At 46.8% G+C, this 26571-nt stretch overlaps 1 protein-coding gene across 5 annotated transcripts in view; it reads left to right on the top strand.

Annotated features, from left to right (window-relative positions):
- The window catches only part of KCNH2 (potassium voltage-gated channel subfamily H member 2), a 91679-nt gene that overhangs the window by 47799 nt on the left and 17309 nt on the right, over positions 1 to 26571 (top strand). For 3 of the 5 annotated variants that reach the window (XR_004229731.1, XM_031939413.1, XM_031939412.1), the window contains exons 3-6: positions 16133 to 16297; positions 17356 to 17793; positions 18686 to 18897; positions 25573 to 25995. Coding sequence is in view for 4 of the 5 variants with exons in the window: in XM_031939413.1 (XP_031795273.1) it covers positions 16133 to 16297; positions 17356 to 17793; positions 18686 to 18897; positions 25573 to 25995 (1238 nt within the window). In the remaining variant the exon portion in view is untranslated. Of the gene's footprint in view, positions 1 to 13615; positions 13685 to 16132; positions 16298 to 17355; positions 17794 to 18685; positions 18898 to 20759; positions 20968 to 25572; positions 25996 to 26571 lie in introns of those variants that run through there. The other 2 variants (XM_031939414.1, XM_031939415.1) reach the window with 2 other exon arrangements.

The following is a 26571-nucleotide window of genomic DNA, read 5'->3' as shown; positions in this document are numbered from 1 at the left end:
AGCCCAGGCTAGGGATGCAGGAGCCAGAGAGCTGGGAGTCTGACCATGGCCTTGGGATGTACTGGAGAAGAAGATAGGAGTGGAGGAGGGTGAGATAGGAAGCCATTGATGATGGAGGACAGGGCGTGGGGGTAAGGATGCTAGAGCTAGTAGCTGTGATACTAGAGCCTGGATCTTTTTCCAGATTCCATTAACTGTTTCAGCCTTATTATGAATATATGAAATCCTGCAACTTGAGGTTTGTTCTTTGGAATTAGGTATGCCCTTTTTCCTAGGGATCTTTTGTAAAATATAGATTTTCTAGAGCTGGAGAGGATCATAGATTTTGAGCTGAAAGTGACAGAGGATATTCAGTCCTACTCCTTGATTTTACTGATAAGGAAGCTGAGACCCAAAGAGGCTAAGAGATTTAATTAAGATTAGTTAGATAGTAAGAGAGAGTCAAACCCAGGCCTCTTGGACTCTCAATCCAAGACATTTTTTACTACACTACCTTGCCTTAGACCTTCAGGGTCAAGTGACTTTATTACCCAGAGCCACACAGCTAAGTTAGTGATAGAACCAGCATTTCAGGCCTAGTCTTCAGTTCTATGAGTCTTTCTGTACCATGATACTTTGTGAAGGAGCTCCTACAGTGCTGCTTAAGAAATAGAGGAACCAGGGACAAGAATGGAACATTGAATGCTGGGGGAAGGAGATGTTGGGGGCACCTGCTGGAATGGAGAAGAGCAGGGACTGGCCTCACTACTTTAACCTGAAAATCCCCTTGAGGGAGGTTGTTTGAGCTGTTGTCATTTGGTTATATTATACTTAATGGTTCTGGTTTTCTGTTCTGAACTCATTAGATTGTAAGGACTTTTAGGTCAGAGACAGCATTTTTCCTTCCTCCGGATCTCCTCTTGATCTTTTCTCTCCTCCTTCCTTGATCTGGTGGCTATTCCACTTTGAAGGAGACTGTGTTGTATAACGGGAAGAATACTGAACTGGAAATCAAGATGTGAGGTGACGTGTCTAGTTCAAGGAATTTCCAGTTTTGTTGGACTTTTTTTGAAGAGGACCAGTGGCATCATAGGGGGATGTTTTGACTTGCACATGAATTGGATTTAAATGAAGCAGAGTTGCACAAAGTCATCAACATGCCAGATTGTAGAGGATGTGGAGGGGCCTGAGTTGTGAGAAGCTGAAGGGATAAGGAGGGGCAAGTTCAGATGCATCTAACTTGCAATGTGATATTGGACAAGTCATTTCTATACCTCACTATCCTAAGAGGGTGAATCATAGAACCATAGAGTACTAGACCTGGAAGGAACATTACTGATAGCCTGCTCAGGTCATACACTCACTTAACAGTAGAAAGAGAATTGCTATGAAGGACTCTTCACTCTTAGTCAAGTGCTCTTTCCACCATACCATTCTTCCTTGAAGAACGTCTGACTCTAACATTTTTGTTTCTGTAATTCTGAGACCAACAGGCGGATGTTGTCAGGTTTGTGACAGAACTTGATGCAGGAAGGAGCAGGATCAAGATGAAGAGGGCTGAGAAAATTCTGCTCATTCTTCCTGTGATGTTTGGGCTATGGCTCAGTGTGAGGCCAGTGAGAGAGTTGGGTTGAGAGAAGGACAGCACAGACGGAGGATTCATTTGGAGCTTGTTCAGCAGTTTTCTTTATAGTGGGAGAGTTGGGGTGAATGGGTCAAAGAGGAAGGAGTGCATCCTTCAGGATTTCTTTATTTAAAAAAATTATTATTCATATTTTTAACATGTATTTAAAAACAATTTTGAGTTCTGAATTTTCTCCCTCCCTCCAACTCCCTCCCATTGAGAAGGCAACAAATGTGATATTATACATGTAAAATCATGCAAAATATATTTCCATATTAGCCATATTGTAAAAATAAAAAGGGAGAAACATAAAGTTAAAAAAGTATTCTTTGATCTGCATTCAGATTCCATTGTCTTTGATCATTGTATTGATCAGAATATCTAAGTCAGTCATAGTTGATCATCATACAATATTGTTGTTAAGTACAATATTCTCCTGCTCATTTCACATAAGACTTTTAAGAGTTCTTTGGAGAAGGTCAATTAACATTCGTGTAACTGGACTGGTGAAATAAACTGGGGAATAAGAGCGTACAGATTAGTTTGGAAATAAGACTCCTATTCTGTTTTTTTCCCCCTTCTTCTTGTTTTGGCTAGGGATGCTTTATCCCATTTCTTTCCTTTTCTCTTATTTAAAGGGAAAGGCAGAATGATGCCATGAAAGGTGTAGATTTTAGGAGAACTTTAGTCTAACTTTAGCAGTACCACCAGGTAATACCAACCTTGTATTTTCCAAGAGACAGCATAGTGTAGTAGTTAGAGCACTTGGGACCAGGAAGACCTGGATTCAAATCCTGACTTTGACACTTGTTAGCTTCATGATTCTGGACAAACCCACTTAACCATTTTGTCTCTCAGTTTCCTTATCTGTAAAATAAGTGGATTAGATTTGATAACAAGATACTTAATCCTTTCAACCTTTTTTCCTATCTGAAAAGTGGGACAATGTCTTCACTAGAGATTTTGAGTACATTAATGTAAATGCACATGCATTGTAGAAGTGTAAAATGCCATATATGTTTAATAGAGTTTAGATAAGACATGGGTCCTGTTCTCATTAAGGACTTTGTATGAATTCATGTCAGTCTTCCCAAATTTTTCTAAAATCACCTTGCTTATCATTTCTTATAGCATGATAGTATTCCATCTCAATCATATACCATAATTTGTTCATTCATTGCCAGTTGATGGACATTCCCTCAATTTTCAATTCTTTGCTACCATAAAAAAGAGCAGTTTTTCTTTTTTAAAAAAAAAATCTCTTTGGGATACAAATCTAGTAGTGGTATTATTGGGTCAAAGGATATACACAGTTTTGTAAATCTTTGGTCATGGTTTCAAGTTGTTCTTCAGAATGGTGAAGTTCATATTTCTACCACCAGTATACCAGTGTCCTAATTTTTCCTCAAACCTTCCAGCATTTGTTATTTTCCTTTTCTATCATGTTAGCTAACCTTATATAATATCTCAGAGTTAGTTTAACTTGCATTTGTCTTATCAGTAATGATTTAGAGCATTTTTTATGTGATTATTGATAGCTTTGATTTCTTCTTCTGAAAACTGCCTATTCATCTTTTTTGACCATTTATCAACTGGGGAATGACTCTTACTTTTATAAACTGGTTCAGTTCTTTATATATTTAAGAAATGAGGCATTTTTCAGAGTAGTATGCTGTAAAATTTCCCTCTTAGTTTCCTGTCTTCAATTTAATTTTGGCTGCATTAGTTCTGTTCATATAAAAGCTTTTTTAACTTCATGTCATCAAAATTATCTATTTTACTTTCTGTGAGATCTGTTTTTAATGACATTTTAAAATAAGCACGTATTTACTACCTCCTATGTGGTTGGCATTATGCTAACTTCTTTATAAATATTATTATTTAATCCTCACAACGAATTTGGGAGGAATATGCTGTGTCCGCTTTATAACTGAGGAAAATGAGACAGAGATGAAGTGACTTTTCCAGGGTCAAACAGCTAATATATGTTTGATGCCTGATTGAACTGTGCTCTTCCTGATTCTAGGCTCATTGCTCCATTCACCTAACTGAGTCAGGATTCAAGATCTAACTCAAAGACTTATTTGTTATGCGACACTGGACACATTATTTCCAAATAAGAGCAAGAACTGTCTTACTTTTCTATTTGTAGGTACAACACTCAGAATAGTGCTTTGCATATAGCAAGCATTTAATAATTCATTTATTTGTTCATTATCTACATAATGGAGATAATACTAGCAATACCAATTTCATAGGGATTGTTGTGAGGATGGTTAAAGCCCTGTAGAAATGTGGATTGGTATTATTTACATCAATTGTATCATTTGATCTTACAACTCTAATAGGTCTCAGTCAGTCAACAAGGATTTATTTTTTAAAATAAGTTTTTATTGATATTTTCCCCATAATCCCTTCTCCTCTCCTCCTCTCAGAAAGCCAACCCATATAACAAAGAGTATTTTTAAAATAATAAAAAAGGAAGAAGAATAAATTAGCATAACATCAACACATGGAAAAAAGATCTATTAAATGCTTACTATGTACTATGGACTGATACAAAGAAAAGTAACAACCTGGCTCCTTCCTGTAAGTAACTCACATTTTAATGGGAGATTTTTCTCCCAGGAATGTGAATTAATGTAAATAACTATGTATACATATTAGATATATTGTAGCGTGTCCTTTGTTCTCCAAGATAACAATGAAACTGGGGAGGTAATGCCATGACCTGAAATTCAGTTGGATTTGAGTGAGGGAAGGCTGTGCAAGGTAACCAACTTCATTTTCTCCTCTGGGACCTTCTGGATCCAGGGCCCAGATAGAGATCAGGATGACTGAAGATGGTCCTGGATACAACTTGGCCTTTTTAAGCTAAGGGTTTTAATAGGTCTCAGTTTTACTGAAGCAACTGTCCAAAAATATATACAGAAGAGATGGAGATGATCTGAACGAGAAAGGTTTCCTACAGAAGGTGGGATTTGAGCTGTCTTGAAGGAATTCTGGGAAACCATGAAGCAGAAATAAGGAGGAATGCATTTAGTGAGGGACACTGGTACATGGAAATAGGACGTGACTTCTCTAGTTCAAGAAACTGAAGTAGACTGGTGTAGTTGAATTGTAAAGACTGTGGAGGGAAATAAGATGTGAGGAGTCTGGAAAGGAGGCAAATCATGGAGAGCCTTAGATGCCAGATAGAAAACTGGAGATAATAGATAGCTGATGGAGCATATCTAGTGTGAGATGAGGAGAGGGGTGAAATGGTCAGATGTTCATTTTTAGAAAAATCATTTCAGCAGTTGAGAAGTATGTTATAGAAAGGGACAAAGACCTGAGGCAGAGAAACTAGTTAGAAAATTATTGCAATAATAGAGGCAAGAGGTGAAGAGAACCTGAATTAGGATTGTGGTTGTGTGAGTGGAGAGAAGGGGATGTACGTGAGAGCTGTGGGGAGACAGAAACGAGATTAAACAATGTGTTGACCAACCTGGGGAGGGTGAGCATGAGAAGTGAAGGATGACACCAGTGCTGTGAACTCAGATCCTTGGTGGAATGGCAACCCAGAGAATTTTGTGGGAAAAGATAATGAGTTCTGTTCTGGAAAAAAAAAAATTGGGACACCTATGTAACGTCTAGTTTGACTTTTCCTATCCAAGAGGCTCAACAGAGATGTTAGGGCGGAATATAAGGATCTGGGAATCATCTGCATAGAGATGATAATTGAACCCATGGGAGATAATGAGATCACCAAGTGAGGTAGTCTTAAGCAAAAAGGGAAAGTGGGGGGCAGGCTAGATCCTTGGAGAAACAGCTAAGATTAGCTGGCATGATGGGGATAAAGAGACTGAGAAGGAGCAGTTGGGGGAAATAGGCAAAGAATGGAGAGAGAGCAGTGTCACAAAAACCCAGAGAGGAGAATTCAGAAGCAGACAAGATCAGATGTTGCAAAGGATCTACAAAGATCAGTGCAGCCAGGGACTAGATTTGATAATTAACAGATCACTGATAATTTTGGAGAAGGCAGTTTTAGTTGAATGAAATCAGAAGTAAGATTGCTGGGAGTTTAGAAGAAAGTGAAGGAGAAGTGAAGGCACTCTTTTTGGACTGCTGCCATGAAGGGAAGAGAACTATAGAATGTTGGCTACCAGAGATGGTCAGATCAACTGAGGATTTTTAAATATGGCGGAGGGGAGTAGCTAGAAAGCTCAATTCATAGACCTAGACATAGGAGGATCTGATTTTAGATTTGGTCTCAGACTTCCTAGCTGTATGATCCTGGGCAAGTCTGTTTGTCTCAGTTTCCTCATCTGTAAAATTAACTGGAGAAGAAAATGGCAAACTATTCCAATATCTTTACCAAGAAAACTCCAAATGGGGTCACAAAGAGTCACAACTGAAATGATTGATTAACAACATCAACAAACTAAGAAGATCAGGGAAAATAATTGTTCCAGTTCACTGAATTTATGGTCAGGCTAACTAGTATATACTAATGGAAGCTTAGACTCCAACAAATCAAGTTGATTGTTTTTTAAATAGGTATCTTTTCTAAATAATGCAAAAAATAAATTTAGTGCTATTTGATCCTTGGAATTTCAGTTACAAGGATATGTTATTGTACTGACTGAGAACTATAGTTCAGAGGCTACACTGATCCCCCAGCCAATTAGCAAGTAAATATTGATTGTCTACTAACCATTCCATATTCTGTGAGTGACAAGTTGGGTATTTCACATAGAAAATACAATAGGTGGTCCTAGAAAAAGAAATAAGTATGAATTGGGGCTGTTAGTTAGGGAAGGCTTCAAGCAGAAGGTGGGATGGAAGCTGGCTTTTGAAGGATGACAAGGATTTGAATAGAGAAAAAAGAAAATAGGATGGAAAATACAGAGGTGGAAATGCCCATATGAGTTTGGAGGAGAGTGAGAAAACTGTCTTGAGTGGAGCTCTAGGGTGTGACTTGGGAAAAAGCAGATAGTAAGATTTGGTAGTAATAACGGTTTTTACAAGAGTTTTAATCTTTACACATTTCTTTTCTAACAACAATCCTATCACATAGATAGTGTATTTTTTTATTCTCATTTTACAGATGAAGCTCATAGAGGTTGACTGATTTGTGCATGGTCACCCAACTAATCGATTTTATCTCAGATCCTGGGATCATAGACTTGGAGTTGGAAGCAACAGGTCATCCAGTTCAATTTTCTTATATCACAGAAAAGCAAACTAAGGCTCAAATTGCTTAGGTGACTTGCCCAGGATCATATAGCTTTTAAGCATTTGAAACAGTTTTTGATCTCAGGTTTTCTTAATTCCAAGTCCAATGCTTCTCTGTGATATGTAAGCTGCTTTTAAAAACTTTTGTTTTGTTTTTTTTGCTGAGGCAATTGGGGTTAAGTGACTTGCCCAGGGTCACACTGCTAGGAAGTGTTAAGTGTCTAAGGGCAGATTTGAACTCAGGACCTCTGACTTCAGGGTTGGTGTTCTAACCACTGCACCATCCAACTGCCCCTAGCTGCTTCTTAAAAAAAACCTAGAAGAAATTAGGAGGGCATCAAGTCCTACCTTATTTGACAAATGAGGAAACTGACAGACAGAGGTGCATTGACTGGCCTGGGGTCCACACACCTAGTAAGTTATCTGGTTTGAACTAACATCTTCCTGATTCTAAGTCCAGCACCATCTAACTCCCTTTGGAGCTAAGATTCAAATCCAGGTCTCCTCATTCCTATCTATTTCCCCCTCAATGAATTATTGAGAGTTTTGAGGAATTTGTATTGTGGTAGGAAAGAAAAATGTAGTTTTTGATCAAGAGGTGGTGATGTGAGGACACAGCAGGTTTAGGAAGATTGTTTTGGCAGCGATATGCAGAAAGGATTGCTGGGGGGAAGGGAAGAGAGTCAGGAAGATCAGTTGGTAGTCATTATTGTAATCCAGGTGTGAAGTGATGAAAGTCTATCCACCAGTGATGTGAAAACTGGAAACCCAAAAAAATGTATCTGGGAGCTTGAGGTTGGAGAGAGAGATTGGTCTATAGTAAGACAAGGGTTCTTCATGAGCTGCTGTGATGGCAAGCTCACAAGTGTTATCACAAGTCTAAAACAAATGTCTGGAAATTGAGGAGTGGGATGCTCATGACTTCTTATCTTCCTGCTGTCTCACTTTCTGTCTTTTCCACACCTCTCCAGCTCTCTGAGCTGCCTAGTGGGGCATGGGCTCTTGACACTGTGGAAGGCTGTTGTTATCCCTCTGGCCTTTGCCTTCACTATTCACAAGGTCTTGGGCCCCTGGGGTCCCCATCGGGCCCTTGGATTCCCTCGTTACCCAAATCCTGGAGCTTTTTCTGTTTTTGCTCTCTATGTAGGCTTTGCCGACCTGGGGGGGTGGCACAGAGCCTCTTTGACCTTCCTCCCTCCCTCCCCCTCACTCCTTTTCCACCCTTGCCTCTGCCGTAAGTGGGATGTCAGCAACACTATGGCCCCAGACCAGGAGCTGCTGTTTCTTTTGCCTCTTCCTGTCGCCGCCACCAAGCTAAATATAACCTGACACTACACAGCCAGCCCTGAGCCGGAGACAGCATCTTTTGCTGGGGGCGGACAGGGACCGGGGTTGAGCCCCTGCTCTCCCATCTCAGCCTGGCTCTAAGATTGTCCCCAGGATGGTGTGTCCTACCTACCAGGGACTGGCATGGGGCAAAGGGCAACAACTTCTGCCTTCTACCTGCAGGGCTAACATCTACTTCTATTTATATAGCAGCTGATGTTTTCCCAAGTATTTTCCTGGACTTTCTCTTATTAAATCTTCACAGCGAACCTGTGAGGTAGATAGGGGTGGGATGATCTCTCTCCCTTCCCTGCCTCTTACAGATGCCTCCTGGAGAGAGGGGTAAATAACTTGTTCAAGGTCACATACAAGTCAGTGTCAGAGCTGGAACTTGAACTCAGGTCTCCAGACTACAAGTTCAGCTCTTTGACCATCAGCCCATGCTGTTTCTCCTGGGGGAAATTCAGTTCAGCAAACCATTAAAGACCTGAATTACAGCCTTGCTTTCCCCTCCTTCCTCTATTTCCTTCCCTTCTCAAGGTCATCTGCACCATCTGCCCCTGCAAACCCTGGAATCATTATTGACCCTGCCCTCCCCTGGCTCTGAAAGGTTATGGAATACATATGCAGTACAATGGAGCACTGCTTACTTAAGAGTTATCCCCAACTGGGCAAGACCCAACTGATGCGGCAGGGCCCAGAAGCGCTGAAAGGGAATCAGGGTTTGGAGAAATGAGCAGCTGCAGGGTGGATGGCTGTGTGTGTGTTGGCATTAAATAAAAACGACAGATTATGTGCTGATGAATTAACACATAGTATTTGGAAGCCTGCAGCTCAGCCACTTTCTGCAACTGGATTGTGTTTGCCAACTCTTCCTGATTTCGGTTGTGTTTCTCCACTTCTCTTTAATTAGTTCCTTCTCTTTCTTGCCCCCTTCGCCCTCCTCTCTCCCTCCCCATCTTTCCCCCTCTCTTTCCTTACCTGCTTCTGTTCTTCTCCTATTCTTCCTTTTCCACTTTTTGCTTAATCCATGCCCTTAGAGCCAGAGTTAGGGATTTCTGAGCCTAAGTCAAGATTTGAAAATTTTATCTTCCATGTATTACTGTCCACCAGAGGCTCTAAGCCTTCATTGTGACACATGAGATTCAAGATCACAAAATAAATACCTGTGTGCCACGGAGACTGAGATTGTTTGGCATTAAAATATATGCATTTACAAAATGGAATGTTGAATATACTTGTTCTTCCTTGTTCTACTTCCACCAAAACTCAAAAAATAATCCATTTCAAATCATGCCCGAGGCTGTTGCCTACATTGCTGCCCTCTGGTCCCACGTGACCTCTCCATCCCTTTCCTTACATCTAATTGTCATTGCTGCCCCCACCTCCAAGTCTGTCTCCATCTCCTTCCCTAACTCTTGGGTAGTTTGAGGAAACAACCTTGGACCGGGAGACTGGAGACTGTGAGATTTGGAGGTAAACAGGCTCCACAGGATTTAGAGCTGGAAAGGCCTCTTAGGGATCATCACCTTCAACCCCTTCTTTTTGCTGAGGAGGAAACCGAGTCCTGTAGATATGAGGCAACTTGCCTAGGAGCATGTGGATCTGGGATTTGAACCTGTTCCTAGTTTTACCCTTGGTCCTTGGCAAATCACTTCTTTAGGTCTCAATTTCCTCATTTGTGAAAGTGGACAGCAGTGGGAATAATGGGCCTAGTGTTCTGTGGTCATTGAGGTTAATGGTCTCAGAGAACAGAGGGCAATGCATTATCCGCTTCACTGGTGTGAGGAAAGCCCTTTGTAACCTGTTGAGTGCTATGTAAGTGAATTATTCTTGTGAGTTCCTATTAATCCTAACCTATCTGCTATCCCTACTCCTTTCCTTATTGTCTCCTTTTCCAAGTCTCTCTCTTCACCCTGGAGCCTGATTTCTGGGAAAGGATGATGCCTTCAACTCTAGGGGATGGTAAGGGGAGGAGTATATGTAAGGGCAGCTGGGTTGAGCAACCAAATTTATTGATGCTCTGAATCTGTAACCAAGAAACCCTGGCCTAGCTGGTATGTTTGTGTTGAGGGGGATTGGGAGGGGAAGGAAGCCTGTCTTCTGGAGCTGTGCCCCTCGGCACTTTCTGTTGAGACCATATTGGGTTTTTTCTTATGTTCAGACCCTTTGGGTTTTGGAAAAAAATGTTCTGAATATGAGGGGCTCTCAAGGCCCTTTCTTAAAACTGGATCAGCTAAGAGTAACATGGTAGACTTTAGAGCTGCTCAGCTCAAGCTCTTAGATGCCAAGTCTTTTATTTTTAGTATTACCACCTACCTACCCTGTGGCAGAGAGGAGCTGGGCAATAATGCTTATTAAGGGCCCTGCCCTGGGGAATTCCAGGGACCAGATGGTATTGGATCCTATAGGTAGCTCTTGGTCTCTGCTCAGCCCTCCACCTCCTGGGTCTCCTCAGCCTGTTCTCTTCTGGTGACTGGGGCTGAGGCTCATTCTGTAGTAGCGGGTGGCACGTGATCCCTGACCCCATATTTATCCCTGCTTTATCCTGATGTCTAATCCTGCTCCTTGTCAGTGTCCATTCCCCACCCCTCTGTTCTCCCAAGAAGAGCTCAACATTGTTGGACTGAGGCTGCCATGAAGTGGCTATCGGTGGTACTACAGCTCTGAGTGCTGGGGAGGTTCCAACCCAGGTGGCAGAATGCCAGCCCAGGCTTTGCCAAGGCTTGATGCTCTTCTCCATTTACTGTGATCCCATACTCGACTCTGTTTCCTCTAGTTCCCAGGGGAGCCAGGCTGACTGGAGCCATATGAGGCTAGGGGGTATGAGGAAGGAAAGGAATAAGAAGACTCAGGAGAGATGGTATATAGAAGCTGGGACCTGGGGCATTGCTATACCTTGCAACCACATCCGCATTCATACATATATTTAATTTAAATTTTTTTTTTGCTGTATTTTTATATTGTCTTCGTTTTGCATTACATTTCATCCTTCTCAGAAATACATCTCATAATAAAGAATTTTTAAAAAGAGGAAAAACAAAAAGCTCATCCAAACTAACCAACACAACAGCAAGTCCAGTGTTATAGCAGTGTTCCATACCCAAAGTTGTCCAGCTGTGCAGAGAAGAGAAAGAGGTATATTCTCATTTTTGTTTTTTGGACAAAGCTTGGTCATTATAATTCTATGGCATTCGATTTTGGGCTGTTTTGTTCTTTTAATTTACATCATTGTTGTCATTGTATATGTTATTTTCTGGCTTCTGCTTGCTTTACCTTGTGTCAGTTCATCGAACTCTTAGCATACTTTTCTGTATTTTTCATTCTCATAGTTTCTTACAGCACAGTAATATTCTATTACATTTAATGAATCATCCTTTGTCATATTTCTTCAATTGATGAGCATTTACTTTACTCTTGCTACTACAAAAATGATGATATAAATATTTTGATGTATAGGGAAACTTTCTTTTTATTATTGCTCTTTGGGGGGTTGTCTTTGCTTAGCTGTGGCTTTTCTAGGTCAAAGTACGTGGATGTTTATCACCACTTTCTTAGCATAGTTCCGAGTACCTCGAAACCATATTTAAAAACAGAACCAATCACTATTTTCATCATTAATGTGCCTTTGTTATTTATATCTGAAATGCACTTCCCTCCCATCTTTATTTCTTAGACTCCTTGACTTCTTGCAAAGCTCAGCTTAGTTTCCCCCTCCTCCAGGAAGCCTCCCCCCATTCTCCTAATTGGTAGTGTTTGCTCCTTTCTCAGTTTTCCATCTATTATATTTAGATATAATGTGAGGGAGAGTCAGCATTGTTGGATAGAGAACCATTCTGGAAATCTAAGGCTTGTGTTCTGCCTCTGACTTGAGGGTTAGCCCTCAAAAACTCTGAGAACCTAAGTTATAGGTAGGTTGCTGAGCTTCATCAGCAGAAGGAGTCAGCAGTTTTTTATACTGATTGGAAATTGTAGGGCAATGTAATGTAATGTAAGGGGAAAATTAAAAAAAAATAACTAGAGCTGCCCCAAAGTACAATGGGATTATTAGAGTATTGTGTTCCTTATCACGGGAAATCTTCAAACTTTTGGGGGCATTACTCCTAAATAGATACAGAGTGGATTTTATTGTCTTTAGGATCCTTTCCAATTCTGAGATTCTGTACTTACCCAACTGAACCCCTGGACACTAAGTCCATCACTCCGTCTGAATGCTAAGCACTGAATCTCTCATCTTCACCAAGCCTATCACCACCATGGACGCCTGGTTCATAATCCTCATTGAATTCTTGTCACTGAGTTCATTACCCTTATTGACCCACAGACACTTCTCCTCACACCCTCAGCTCACCATCTCCAATGATACCTCAGTCAAGGACTCCCTGACACAAATGGATGTCACCCACGCTTAACACTAAACTTTGGTCCCATCATCCCTCCTGACGCTGTGACTCAAAGCCTGTGCTAATTAGGGGGCCTTCAGCTCTACCTCCAAATGGCATGAAAACACTGGATCTATCTTCAGTGGTTCAAAGACCCTTGATTCCCTCAGCCTCTTGTCCTCTAAGTTCATGATCATATCCAATATTTATATAATGCTTTAAAGCTTGTATTATTTCATTGAATTTTCACAACAATTCTATAAAATAAATGGTATTATTCCCATTTGACAGATGAGTAAACTGAGGCCAGATGAGAGTAAATGATTTGCCCAGAGTTACACAACTAATACATGTCTGAATCAAGTTTTTGAATTTCTGATTCCAGGTCCAACACTCTATCTACTATATGACCTGGTTAGTCATTACTCTTTACTGACCTCTTGACACTGAATCCATTACTTTTCCCGATCCCATATAATAAATATATCACTTTCACTGGTTCCTGAGACTATCAACCTTTTATCCTTATTGATCCCTGGATCCTCAAGTCTGTCACGGAGCCCCAGAGACTGAACCTATTAGTCACACTAACTCCCAATAAAGCCATCACCTCCATTGATCCCTGGATACTAAGGCCATCATCATTAATGACCTTCCAGACCCTTAGGTTATTACTGCCACCCCTCAACCCTTCCCCCAGTCCGTGGATCTTCAGCTGACATCCATCACTGAGTCTTTTACCTTGAGTCCACCATGCTTACTGATTCCTAAATCCCTATTGAATCCTTAGCCCATTGCTTCTTGAGACACTGAGCCCATTATTCCCACTGACTTGCAAATATAGTCCACCCCAATCCATGGCTTCCACTGATTTTTAGGTAATACATCTAGCTTTCCTGGTTCTGCCGCCCTCAGTGCTTCCAGGGATTGGGAGTAGCTGGAAGTTGCCTGTGATACCCACATCTTGGCTGTCCCCATGTCCCGCCCTTTTTGTCTGGCAGGCATCCCTGCCACTTCCCCCACTTTGGTCCCCGGGGGACCCTATGCACACCCCTCCCCTTCCCACCTGCCCTAGCTTCAACCCAGAGAACTTGTTTGCAGAACGGCCTGTCTTGTCTGGCTCATAGATGAGAGGGAGCTGACTGTAGGCTTACAGGTAGGTTTTAACTGACTCATCATGGGGGGCTGGAGGATGGGGGGCACCTTGGAGAAGATGAGCGGGAATAAGAGAAAAAAAGATAAGGAAAGCCCTCCTTTCCCTTCCCTTTCCCTTTAGAGCAGCCGATTCTTCTTCCTCTTAAGTTCTATCTCCCTCAGCCATCAGGCACTGCTCCAACTTACATTTTTGGAATAACCGGGACTTTGGACACATTCAGAAAATATTTTCCTTCAAATAATTCAGTCAAACTAAGAGGGCTAGGGCCCTGGGGTGCAGGGATGGAAAGGAGCAAGGCTGCTTAGGGATGGCGGCCACTGCTATTGGGTGGGGAAGCAAAAGCACCAGGACTTTGGGCAAGGGGCATTGGGGCGGGGGTTTCTCACTTCCAGGCGCTGTGTTTTCATATTGGAGTGCCTGGGCTGTGTGGGGCTCACGGGGTCTGGACTCCTAGTACTGGGCTGGGGAGGTATGATTTTTCAGATAACCTGTCAAAGGTTTCTCTCTTCCAGGCTTGAGAAATCTTAGATCAGGTTGCTAGAACATTCACTATCTATAGATTTCAAGGGTCTCTAGAACCTGTGGGCTGGAGGTCCCCTGGGTCTCTGGCCATTCTGTTGGGCCACTGGCCAGGGCCAGTCCCCACTCCAGCTGCTGCTGGCCACAGCCATATTTGGGCATAAACTTCAGGCAGACTGTCGGAGTTCCAGGCAGTCTCCTGGCCCAACCCCCAGCGCCTCCCAACTCCACAGCTGTGCTTTGGGTCTGGTGGGGGGGGGGTAAGAAAACACAGGGTTTGGGGCAGGAGAGACAAGCAGATAGAAGGAAGATTCATCCTGACCTGTTTCTCCTGGGGTGGCCCTGAAGGCCAGGGAGAGAGGGTGAGTGGGAGGCTTTTGGGGGGGATGGTACCCTTAGCCAGCCACTTCCTTTGGCCATCCCCCTTATTTTTAACATCTTTTCCCTGTCTACCATTCCCATTTGGCTTCAATGGATCTCATTCCATAGGATTAGCCTCAGCTGTCAGAAAACCTAATCTGATTAGTGTCCCCATCCCCTTCCATTTTCTCCTCCCACCTTCAAAGGAGTAGGGTAGAGGAGACACTGCCTATTCCTGTCTGGTCCCTTTACACGGATCCTGAAGCAAACTCCCATCAATCTCAGGAGTGCTATGGTGGAGAGATAAGCAGGGCTTATAGTCCCTGAACAGTGACTTGCTTAGTTTGCTCGGCCCTTCCCATGTGATTTCAAAGGATTCTCCCCTCAGTCTTTGTGAATTTGGAGCCAGGCATTAAGTAAGGGAGTGGGGTGCAAGGAGTGGGAAAAGAGAGCAGGAAATTGGAGGGGGATCTGAATATGGGAGAAAGGGCTATTTACATAGTAGGACCACGTTGTCCACTGTCATCACTGCTATTAGAGTCACCATCAACATCACTTCCAATCGTCACTACTGGTATGACTCACATTTTCATCACGATTGCTGTTATCTTCATCACCTTTGTGATCATCAACATTGAGCAATGTTGTTCACATCTGTGATTTCATTGGGAATTCTTGAGCAAGAAAATTCCCTCCATCCATGCAGATCAGCAGCTCAACTTAAGGGGCTTAGAGCATTACCTGAACTTCTGAGAGAATTAGTGACTCATCTAATGTCTCTTGGGGTCAGAGGTAGGATTGTGAAGTCAGATCTCTATGCGCTATCCCATAATGCCTTTTACAGGAGTTATCACTTAAAATTGATCTCCAGTATGCTTGATACTCTGCTAAGTATTACAAGGGAGAACCAGTGGGAGACACCAGATGTGGGAATGTGATTGTTCCTGACAGGTCAATTCAACAGAAAGTCAGGATAATGAAAGAAGCCATTTTAGGGGCAAACAATATGGAGAAAACCCTAGTTATGGTTGGTAAATGTAAGGGGGTGAGTAATTTTCTCTTTTACAAGTTTTCAGTTACCTATTGAGGGTTTCAGTGACTGAACAGATCTTGAATAGTGAAATAAATATAGGGATGGAGGGAGAGATCAATCAATCAATAAATATATGTTAAATACCTATTCTGTACCAGGCACTGCACTAAGTGTTGGGAATCCAAAAAAAGGCAAAAGTCCTCAAGGACTGTCCTGTCCTAGAAGAATTCATAATATAAAGAAACATATAAACAAAGATACAGAAACAAAGACAAAGTAAGGGAGGAATGGAAAGAAAGATAAGGGATGTGAAGAGACAGGCTGGACAGGAGAGAGATGGGCAGCAAAACATGAACTAAAAAGGGCAGTGGGGGTAGAGAGACAGAAAGAGTGGATCCTGGCTGGGGCCCTTTTAGCTCGGGGGCATTTCTTTGTTCTTATTAGTGCTGACTCCCTAGCACTGGTGACTGCTAATCAGAGCGGGAGGGAGGTTTGCTCATTCCTTCCCTTCCCAATGCTCTGGGTCTGCCCCTCAGGCAGCTGCTTTCTGTGCTTGGTGGACGTAGTTCCCGTGAAGAACGAGGATGGGGCTGTCATCATGTTCATCCTCAACTTTGAAGTGGTGATGGAGACGGAGTTGGCGGGGTCCCTGGCCCACGACACGAACCACCGAGGCCCTCCCACCAGTTGGCTGGCCCCAGGTAGGTGTCTGTTTTCCTCACCTAAACGATCTGCTCACCCCCTTGTAGCTCTAGGTCCTGGAACCCTGGGACAGATTGTCAGATAGCCTTGTCACTGGACTTGTGGAGTCAGGGTGAGGTGAGGGGCCAGCTAGTGAGTTCTCTTTACTTGGCTCCTTTGAGATTGCCCCAAAAGAACTTCAGACCAGGAGTCAGGAGACCTGGGTTTGAGACCCAGCTCTGCCACTGACAGACCGTATGACTGTAGGGGAGTCATCTGACTGCTTTGGAGCTCTGCCTTCTCATCTAGGAAATGGGGACCATAAATGGGGGTGATACCCCATCTGCCTCACAGAGGGATGATCCAGGGAACTGCCTAATGGGAAAGTGTTTGGGGAAGGATTGTTTATTTCTAGAAGATTATACAGATACTCAAAGGATTTGTGATTCATTGGCTTAGGGAACAGCCATCCATGGGAAATCTTTCTATCAAGGCAGATCGCAACTGATGTGTGATTTTGGGGCCCACAGCCCTGGAGCCAGTTGGACCTGAGTTCAAATGAGGCCTCAGACACTTAAGACTTCCTAGATGTGTGACCCTGGGCAATCCCAGCCGCCTCAAAAAATAAAGCAACAAAAAAACCAAAAAACAACCAACACCCCCCCCCCCCTCAAACAACTGCTCTGTGACTTGGTGGATGAATATTAGGGAATTATTGGAGTTCACATCATTGGACAGATTAAGTGACCTGTCCAGGGCTGTAACTAAAGCAGAGCGGGGTGGTTGCTGATTCCAAGTTCAATGCTGTCCACTCTGCTCTACTGACTTCATTTTTGTGCTCTTTCTGACTTTCTCCCCTTCCCTTGCTCTACAGCTCTGAGGGCCTCTGCTTCCCCTTTGGCTCAGATTGTGTTTTAGGTGTCTCGGGACGCTGAAGTTCTGTGCTCCCATGAGGCAGCACTGGGATGTGCTCTCCCTGGCTGGGGAGGTCTGGGAAGGAGGGCTTCCTGAGGCAGGGCAGGACTCCTGGGGGCGTGTGGACGCCGTGATTATGCCCATCTGCTGTTTCCCCCCACAGGCCGTGGCCGGACCTTTCGACTGAAGCTTCCAGCACTTCTGGCCCTGACAGCCCGGGAACCCTCCCTGCGACCTGGTGGCCCGAGGGCTCCAGGGGCAGTTGTGGTGGACGTGGACTTGACTCCGGCACCGCCCAGCAGCGAGTCTCTGGCCCTGGATGAGGTGACCTCCTCCCTAGATAACCATGTGTCAGGCCCTCCTGGCCTGGCTGAGGAGCGCCGGGCCCTGGTGGGGCCTGGCTCCCCGAGTAGTGTACCTCTTACGCACTCCTCCCCTCGGACGCGAAACCTCAACCCTGATGCCTCAGGCTCCAGCTGCAGCCTGGCCCGGACCCGCTCCCGCGAGAGCTGTGCCAGTGTCCGACGAGCATCTTCCGCCGATGACATCGAGGCCATGAGGGCTGGCACGATGCCCCCACCCCCCCGCCACGCCAGCACTGGTGAGGGGGCTGGCCGGGGCTTGAAGGCTGGGGTGGGGGGGCCGAGAGGGCAGTGAAAAGGGTGCTCGGGGCAGCAGGAAGCCTGTGGCCAGACAGATTCCTGCCTCCCTTTGTCCAAACCCTTTCTTCTGTTGCTCATCCTTCCCCTTGCTCCCTCTACTCCTGCTCTCCTGCTTCCTGGATCTCCACAGATTCCCCTTCCCTGTCAATGAGATGGGAAATCCCATTAGCACTTATTTAATCCCATTAAGTGTCCATTCATCCCATTTAATGCCCAAACCATTATATTCTCCAACTCAAAAGACCGTTTCTGGCATCTGGATCTCCAGAACTTGCTGGTCTCAGCAGTGGTAGCTTTCTGCAGGTACAGCTGCCGGCTTCTTTCACTGAGTGACCCATCTTTTAGGTCCTTAATTCTGGACCTTTTGCTCTCTTTCCTTGGCCTGGCCTGCCCCCCCCCCCACTACAGCAGGTTCCCCTGGGTGCCCCTCTAGCTCCCCATCCATAGAACTCAAAAACTTTTCTGTGCGCACATGCTCCTGGCCCTTTCTTTGCTGGCCAGTGCTCTGAGCTCTGGCTCTTGTCTTGTTTCTGGATCCGTGCACTGATCTGGTCCCTCGACCCCTTAGAGCTACCTATCCTGCTCTGTTCCTGACCTAGCGGTCCCCCTTTCTTACTGTCATTCGCCTGTCCACGGGGATCCCCAGCCAGTGGGTGCTTCCATGTGTCTAACTTGCTAACCGTCCCACCACGTTGCCGACCCAGCTGTCCCTCTAAGACCTGCACCTGTCTGTGTCTCCATGTTCCCAACTCAGCCATCCCCCATGTTTCTGACCTGGGCCCTTGCGGCCTGAGCCCTTGACCGCTCTCTTCCTTCCCCTGCCCAACCCAGGGGCCATGCACCCCCTACGCAGCAGCCTCCTGAACTCCACCTCAGACTCGGACCTGGTCCGTTATCGCACCATCAGTAAGATTCCTCAGATCACCCTGAACTTCGTGGATCTGAAGGGTGATCCTTTCCTGGCCTCACCTGCCAGTGACCGCGAGATCATTGCCCCAAAGATCAAGGAGAGGACCCACAACGTCACCGAGAAAGTCACCCAGGTAAGGGCCCGGGCGCTCTGGTCCCACCCCAGGCCTCCCTCCCGCCAAAGGGCCTGGCTCTCCACTGAGGAGGACCCGGGAAAGGCCTTTCCTGGAGGGGAAAGGCAGGCGTGGGGCTGAGGAGACCGGATGGGCCTTCCAAGAGAGCCGGGGAGCGAGGGGCAGAGTGTCCAGAGCAGAGGGGCTGGGACTTGGCCACTTCCAGGTCACTTTGGCAGGGATGGTCTAGGGCAAAAGGTCAGTCAGAGCTGGGAGAGGAAACGGCTTTAGGGGAATAATGAGAAAATCCAGTAGATTAGAGAGGATATGAGGGAGGAAGGCATGGGGGCCTGGAGGGTGAAGGAGACAGGAAGAGGGAATGACTTTGGGGTCCCCAAGAGCAGAAAAGAGAAAGGGGGGAGGAACTGGGAAGGAGGGATGTGGGTCAGAGGAAGAGGCCCTCACCTGGGAAGGAGACGGAGACCAGGGGGGGGGGGGGACCCGCTGTAGTCCCAGTGGGAGGTGCCTGACTCTCCTGGGCCACGGGGGCCTTTGTTTGGGGATGTGGGAGAGGAGGGGTTGGGTTTTGGAAGGGATAAGAAAAGAGCAGATGGGTCCCTGAAAAAAGGCAGAAAGGGCCTAAAGCAGGCTTCCTTCCTACTCCATGGGCAGGCAATAAAAGGGTTTCCCACGTGGGGCAGGTGGGTTACAGCAGGTATCCCCTCCTGCCCCATGGGTAGTGCTAGGTTACAGCAGGGTTCTCCATGCTCTGTGGGCAGGGGGAAGGGGCTTTCCCTGGGGCCTAGGGTAAGAGGGGTTCTTCCTGCCCTGGGGTGCTAGGTTAAGAGGGCCCCATCCCTGTGGGGTGAGGTGGGCAGGGCTAAAAGTTTCCTGCTGGTCAGGCCGCTTTCCTTCCATCTTCCACTGTTTTCTTATGGCTGCAGTTTTCCGCCCGCCCCCCCATGCGACCCCCATTCCTCCTGCCCACAGTTCCTTGATGGGCCATTTCGGCAGAGAGAGGTGGGGAGGGGTAAGATGAGGGCAGGAGCAGGAGTATCCGGAGGCCAGTCCTGTGTCCCCTTCTTTTGGCTGTGGGTTCCCCAGACTTGCACCCCACTCTCTGGGAGCTGTTTGTTCCCTCCCGGGCACAGAGGGCATCCGAGGCTTGAGCAGCTCTTCCCCACTTTGCCAGAGTCCCACTCTGGGTTCCCCCTCCTGACTGGGTTTTGGGTTCTGCAGGGACAGCCCCTCCCCGCCCTCTCCTGGCCCTTTCTTCGGGGCCTTTCCCTCCCTCCGGTCTACCTGGCATTTCCCCCCCCCTCTCCCTTTCCTGCCTCCGGTCCCAGCCTTTTTCCCAAACTCCCACTTTTCTGTGATTAAAAACAATTTTTTTACGGGTGCTTGTGTCGGGGCCCACGGAGGGCGGGGTGTCCATTTGTGTACGGGGGTGTTCCTTCCCCTTACCCTGGGAGGGGGGTGTAGGGGAGACCATTAATCTGCGGTGACAGGCCGGGCCGGCGGCTGGGGGAGGGGAGAGGGCTGCGGGAGCATCTGCAGCAAGAGGGCCTGGCCGGGAGCCGGGCCTGGGGGGGAGGGGTGGTCCAGGGCACAGGGGGGGGGGGGGGTGAGGGGAGCCCAACAAGCAGGGGGGGGGAGACTGAGGAGGGGGAGGAGGAGGACAAGGCCCATCTGCTGCGGGCGGGCAGGGGGAGGCAGGCCCCTGGAGCGAGCCCACTGGGGGCTGGGGCTCGCCGGGCACCGGATGGCATGAGCGGGGCTGACCACTGTTGCCTGTGCCTGCCAGGGGAGCCAGCGGGGGAGGCCGATCCCCCACCTGGCCCTGCCAGGGAAGCCGGCCCCCGCCCCCTGGGTCCCCGTTGCCCCTGGCCCCACCTGACCCAGGGGATCCTGAGGTGCCGTGGGGGAACAAGCCCAGGCCTTTGGATTGGTGGGCTGGGGGGGGTAGAGTCCACCATGTCCACAGCCAGGAAGTTGAATGGGGCGGGGGCAGAGGCCGGGGCTCTACTGCCCAGGCCCAGGAATGCCCGGGTGCGGCGTGCTGTGCGCATCTCCAGCCTCGTGGCCCAGGAGGTAGGTGACCCACACCTCTCCCTTCCCCTCCACTGATGGACGCTGAGGCGGGTCCTTAGGGACGCATGGGGCCAAGGTGGGATGAGAGAGCAGGGGAGCCCGTGATGTCCCAGGGAACAGAATAATGGCACTGGGGACACCGGGTGAGGTAGAGGAGTGCCAGTCCGTCCCTCCTCTCTTCTCAGCCCTTTGGCCAGGCTTTGGGGAATTCCCCAGGTCCCTCAATTCAAGGAATTCCCCCTTACACCGAACCTCCCTGCCCCCACCCCTCCATGACTACCAGTCTTCCAAGATGGAAGGGAGTCCGACCAGAGGGCCGAGAAAGGGAGAAGGATGGCCCCTAGCTCTGGCACAGGGTTGCTTCGCTCCGCCTGGCTGGCAGCAGAGCTCGGATGGATTGTATGAGGGGCCCGGTGCTCCTCCCCTGGAAGCCGCCATCTTCTTACCCCTGCCCCTGAAGTCGTGTATCCCAACAGAGCTTCTGACTGGGCGTCTTGGCTCTGGGGCCTCCAGATACGGGGCGGTCCGAGGGCTGGAGAGATGGGAAGAGCTGGTTATCAAGATATGAGACGATTCTAAGTAGCATTGTTAGGCCCAGATCCACTCCCCCAAGGAAGGAGAGAGGAAAGCTCAGGACTGGAGCCCTGCCGGGCTGTCCAAGGGGAGAGCCTGCTCTCAGACAGGCCTTTGCCTCCTTCACTTTGCCCAGAGGAGACGCAAGCAGTTTCCTGTGCCGGGGTCTTTCCCGGCTCTCTAGTAGGATGCGTAGTTTTTGGGTGGGCTTTGAGAGTAGTCGGAGGATGAGGTGGATATGGGACAGTGTCTTAGAGGAACTGGCTGTTAGGGAAATGGCCAAGGCTGGAGGATGGGGATGTGAAAGATTCTTAATGTGACAGGGTCTTGACAGGTAAGTAACAGGGCCCCTAGTTGCTTAGGCCCAAGACACCTTCCCTAGCCATGATTTCTCTTCCTGGGGCAGCAGCAACAGACACTAGGCTACCCCTGGCTGGGCGGGCGACCCTTTGGGGGTGGCCAGGAAGCATTTCGGGAGCAGTTGTGACATTGTGGGGAGGGACAGATGACACATTTTTCAGTCCAGGTGGGATTAGGGTGGGTGGGAGGGAAGAGATCCAAGACTCAACTGAACCCCAGAACCTCAGCCAGCCTTGCACATGGCCTCAGACTCGGGAGGCAAGATTGGCTTTTGCTTGTCCCTCAGTCAGGCATGGAGCCCTCCGTAGCATTTGCAGCTGAAGCCCCCAGGGATTGAGTGGTGGAGACCCTTGGTTTTTTGACCATGCCTTGGGTTCCCAATCTTTTTGCTTCACGAACACTCTTGAATGGGTGGGAGGGGGGAGCTTCCTTTCTCCACCTTCCCATATTTCACATCACACAGAATCCTGCACAGAGGCTGAGATCACCAATGCAGTGAGCTCTGGTGGGAAGGACCTTGTTCTAGGGGCCAAGAGATCTGGAGTTTATTATCTGGTCTACTGTTAGCTAACACAAAGGCTATAAGCAAAGCGCCCGACAGTGAGGTTTCAGTTTCCTGATCTATTAAAAAAAAGCAGGTTGGGCTAGAGCTTAAATTAAGCTCACAACCATTTGGATACCTCTGGCAGGTGGGTGAAGCCCTTGGGCTTCTCAGAATCAGGTTTTTAAATGCATAAAATAAATTTACAGAGGATAGTGTGAAAAATACCATGAAATATAAGTGGAGCCAATCACACTGAAATACAGTTATCAAAATGTCTTAAAAAAAAACAAGTTCACTGACCCTGTGAAATCTATCCATAATGATTTACAATGATTTACAAGGTCTCTTCCAGCTCTTAACCTGTTCTAGGATGGTCAAAGGGTGGTAGCAAAGTAGGAAGATTTGGGATGGCTAGAAAAATCTGGGACTGGCAATAATGGTAAATAATATGTTGCATTTTTTGTGCTAATTTATTGCTTTTCAATACATCCTACTATATTCTCTTTACAAATATAGGTAAGTGGGTAGAATAAGAATATGGGTAAGGTGGACCAGGCAGCTGACTCTATCCTTGTTTGATCGATGCAGGAAGATCAGGAAAGTAAAATTAAATGCCATAGGTCACACATGCGGAGGTGATTGATCTCAGTCTCAGACCCAGGTTTTTGGTCCAGGGCTCTTTCCACCCCAGCTGGTTTTCTATTGTGTGTCTTGTGTGAGCATATGTTTATATTATGGCGGCAGGGATGAGAGTAATGGATGAGCTGGTGGGAATGACAATGGCTGTTGGGTTGTAATTCAGGGCCTTTGTGAATGAAGTCAAAATGCAGAGGTCAGGGCCCTTTGTGAGCGCCGTGTCTTGCAGTATCTGTGGTGGGAGGCCCAGGGGCAGTCAATCACAGGAATCTGTCTAGGTGTCTACACTGATCTCTTGCTTTCCTCATTGCTTGCCAAACGAGCCCTGGCTAATTCTCCCTTAGTCTATGAATTAGGTGTCTCAATCTATTTGTGAGTGTCACAGACCCTTTCTAAATGCTTAACATTTAAAAAAATAATTAGTTATTATAAAGAAATCCAAAGATTAGTGAAAATAAAGATGTAATTTTTTCCCATTCAAGTTCAGGACCCCCTGAAATCTCTCGGTATACTCCTTGGAGCTGTATGGATCTCAGGTTAAGAAACTGGCTATGAGTTTTTTGTCATTTGACTGCCCTCAAACCCCATTTCCCCGAGAACTTTCCTCTTTTGTATATTCTTCCCCTCCCCCCAACTTTGTGACTTATGCCATCTATGGAGAGACCCAGAGTGACTGAGGACATGAAGCTGGAGTAAAGTGGGAAAGTCTATAACTCCAGAGAATGCTTGGGTCTTTGAGTCCTTATATTCCCATAAAGCTATCTATCTGGTGACATCTTTTCCATGTCCTCTCAATTCTCTGTCCCCTTCCTGTTCTCCCTGCTCCCCCCCCCCCAAGGGAGCCTGGCTTAGACTCATAGTTATTCCTACCGCTGTTTTCTTTAGGCTGCTGGGAATATGGAAAAATGATGTTCTTTAATTAACTGGAGGAAACTGGGTCTCGGGATGCTGGGAAGTACTGAAGCCTGTCTCCCCACCTTTCCTCTTTAGGCAGTAGATTCAAGCTGGTTTCTGGTTGGTATCTTAGCATTCAGATAAGTAACTCTGCCTTAGATACATAGACCCATCTTCCTTCTTCATTAAGCTGCTTATCCCTAATTTGGGGAGGCTTCAGGGGGCCAGGGGGTGTGGGCAGGGTAGCCTTCTGAGTCACAGCGCTAATTTAGCTGTGTGACCTGGCCAGGTCATGCCCTTTCCCCTCCCCAATTCCTTCATCCCCGTGTTGCCACCTGTGAGGAGTGACCAGGGAAATTGAGGAACAAGGGGATGGGAGCCATGACTGACAGATAAAAACTTTTGTGGCTAGAGTAAATGGGGCACTCTGATGTGGGAATCTTGGAGTGATTAAATCTTAGGTGAATCTGGTGCTAGGGCATTGTGGTATGTTGGAGAATTGGAGAGATGGGGTAAGTGGTGGGTGGGATGGGATTCATGGAACCTCCACCTTCAGAATTTCGTACTTCCCCGAACTCCAAGGGAGATCAGCCTTTGTGTGTGTTCAGGCGGCGTGTGGATGTCACTGCTGCAGTGATGTGGAGGTTTGGCTGTTCTTTCTCAATCCTAGGCTTCATTCCCTAGCTCTTAGCCTGCTCCTTACTTTTCATGTACCTCTGTTTTGGAAGCTGTTCTCTGAATCTCTTCTCAGAAGGTACAGATGTGTATGTTTGAGTGTACACACTGTGTGTGTGTGTGTGTGTGTGTGTGTGCAGTTATTACTCTGGATGGAAGAAATACAGATGACTGTTTCTTCTGCCAGGGTAACGGAACTGGGCCCACATGCTGAGTATATGGAGGGGCCATGGCTACTGGCTGTAGCTGTACCTTCACTTTCTCTGCATTGGGGCCAGTCTAGGTTGGCTGGGGCACTTAGATTCCCAGGTGGAAGGTCCAGGGATCTGCAGGTACCAGCAATGTCTGACATGGGCCCCAAATTTAGGATTCTATAAAGCTGGACCTGGTAGGATCCAGGTTTGCATGTGGTATATTATACTTGCCACCCAATAAGGTGGAACTTGAGTGTTTCAGAAAGAATGGTGAAAATATAATCTCTGGGGGTTACTCTGTAGCCAGAGACAGCTTAGTATAGTGGAAAGGCTATTGGATTTGGAGACGGAGGTCCCAGATGCAAATCCTGCTTTGGGCTCTGACCACCTTTTGTGCCTACTTCTCCTTGCTGAACCTCAGTTTTCTCATCTGTAAAATGATATATTCATATTGGATGATCTTTTTCATATTTACATCACATGAACCTATGACTTGTAGCCCTTGGGTCATTCCTGGGGGAAGCAGTGCACTGCATGATAGGAGCTGTAGTTCTCTCACTGTATGACATTCAGAGAAATAGGTTAGATTTCCTTACCCTCCTGCCGGTTGGGGCTCTTATTTCTACTGAATCACCCCCCAATACCCATTCTTGGGTCCTGGTCCTTGGAACTCCTCAGGGACCCCACTTCTTCATACCCACACTCCTTTCTTTGCTGACCCTCTCCCAGGTCCTGTCCCTGGGTGCAGACGTGTTGCCCGAGTACAAGCTGCAGGCTCCCAGGATTCACCGCTGGACCATTTTGCACTACAGTCCTTTCAAAGCTGTGTGGGACTGGCTTATCCTCCTGCTGGTCATCTACACCGCCGTCTTCACACCGTACTCGGCAGCCTTCCTGCTGAGCGAGGAGACCCCACCGGCCCCTGACTGTGGCTATGCCTGTCAGCCCTTGGCGGTGGTGGACCTCATCGTGGACATCATGTTCATTGTGGACATCCTCATCAACTTCCGAACCACCTATGTCAACGCCAATGAGGAGGTGGTCAGCCACCCTGGCCGAATCGCTGTCCACTACTTCAAGGGCTGGTTCCTCATCGACATGGTGGCAGCCATCCCTTTTGACCTACTCATCTTTGGCTCCGGCTCTGAGGAGGTGGGGACAGGGAGAATGGGAGGGAGGGAGGGAGAGGAGTGGAAGGAGAGAGGGAGAAAAGGATGAGACAGGTGGGATGTAAGGAGAGAGACATGCACTGGTAAGTTAGAGGGAGGAAGTGAGGGATGGAGGGGAAGGAGAGAAGAACCAAGAGAAATCATGAGAGAAAGAGGGAGAGGATAGAAAGAGGGAAAGAAGGATGAGAAAAGCAGGATGGGGAAGGTGTGTATGGAAAGAAATCATAAAGAGGAAGAGAGGGAGAAAGGGATGAAAGAAAAAGAGAGGAGTAAAGAGAGAGAGAGAGAGATGAGGAGGATTAAGAGGGAAATGGAGAAAACCATGAAGAGAGAGGAAAGGAGAAAGGAATGAAAAGAGGAAGGGAAATTTGAAGGGAGGAGTGGAAAGGGAGGATGAGATGGAAAGGGAGGGAATAGAGAATTGAATGAGTGGAGGGAGAAAGGAATGGAGGAAAAAGGAAAGAAAGGATGGAAGAAATAGGAAGGAGAGAGATGGAGGAGTAGGAAAGATGGGTCATAGGTGGAGGAAAAGAGGTGGAGATAGATGGATAAAGAGGCA

Source organism: Sarcophilus harrisii, chromosome 5 (genome assembly GCF_902635505.1).
Source record: "Sarcophilus harrisii chromosome 5, mSarHar1.11, whole genome shotgun sequence".
NCBI classification, from domain to species: Eukaryota; Metazoa; Chordata; class Mammalia; order Dasyuromorphia; family Dasyuridae; genus Sarcophilus; species Sarcophilus harrisii.
Note: the sequence above shows the minus strand (reverse complement) of the source record. Positions and strands in the feature narration are given on the sequence as shown.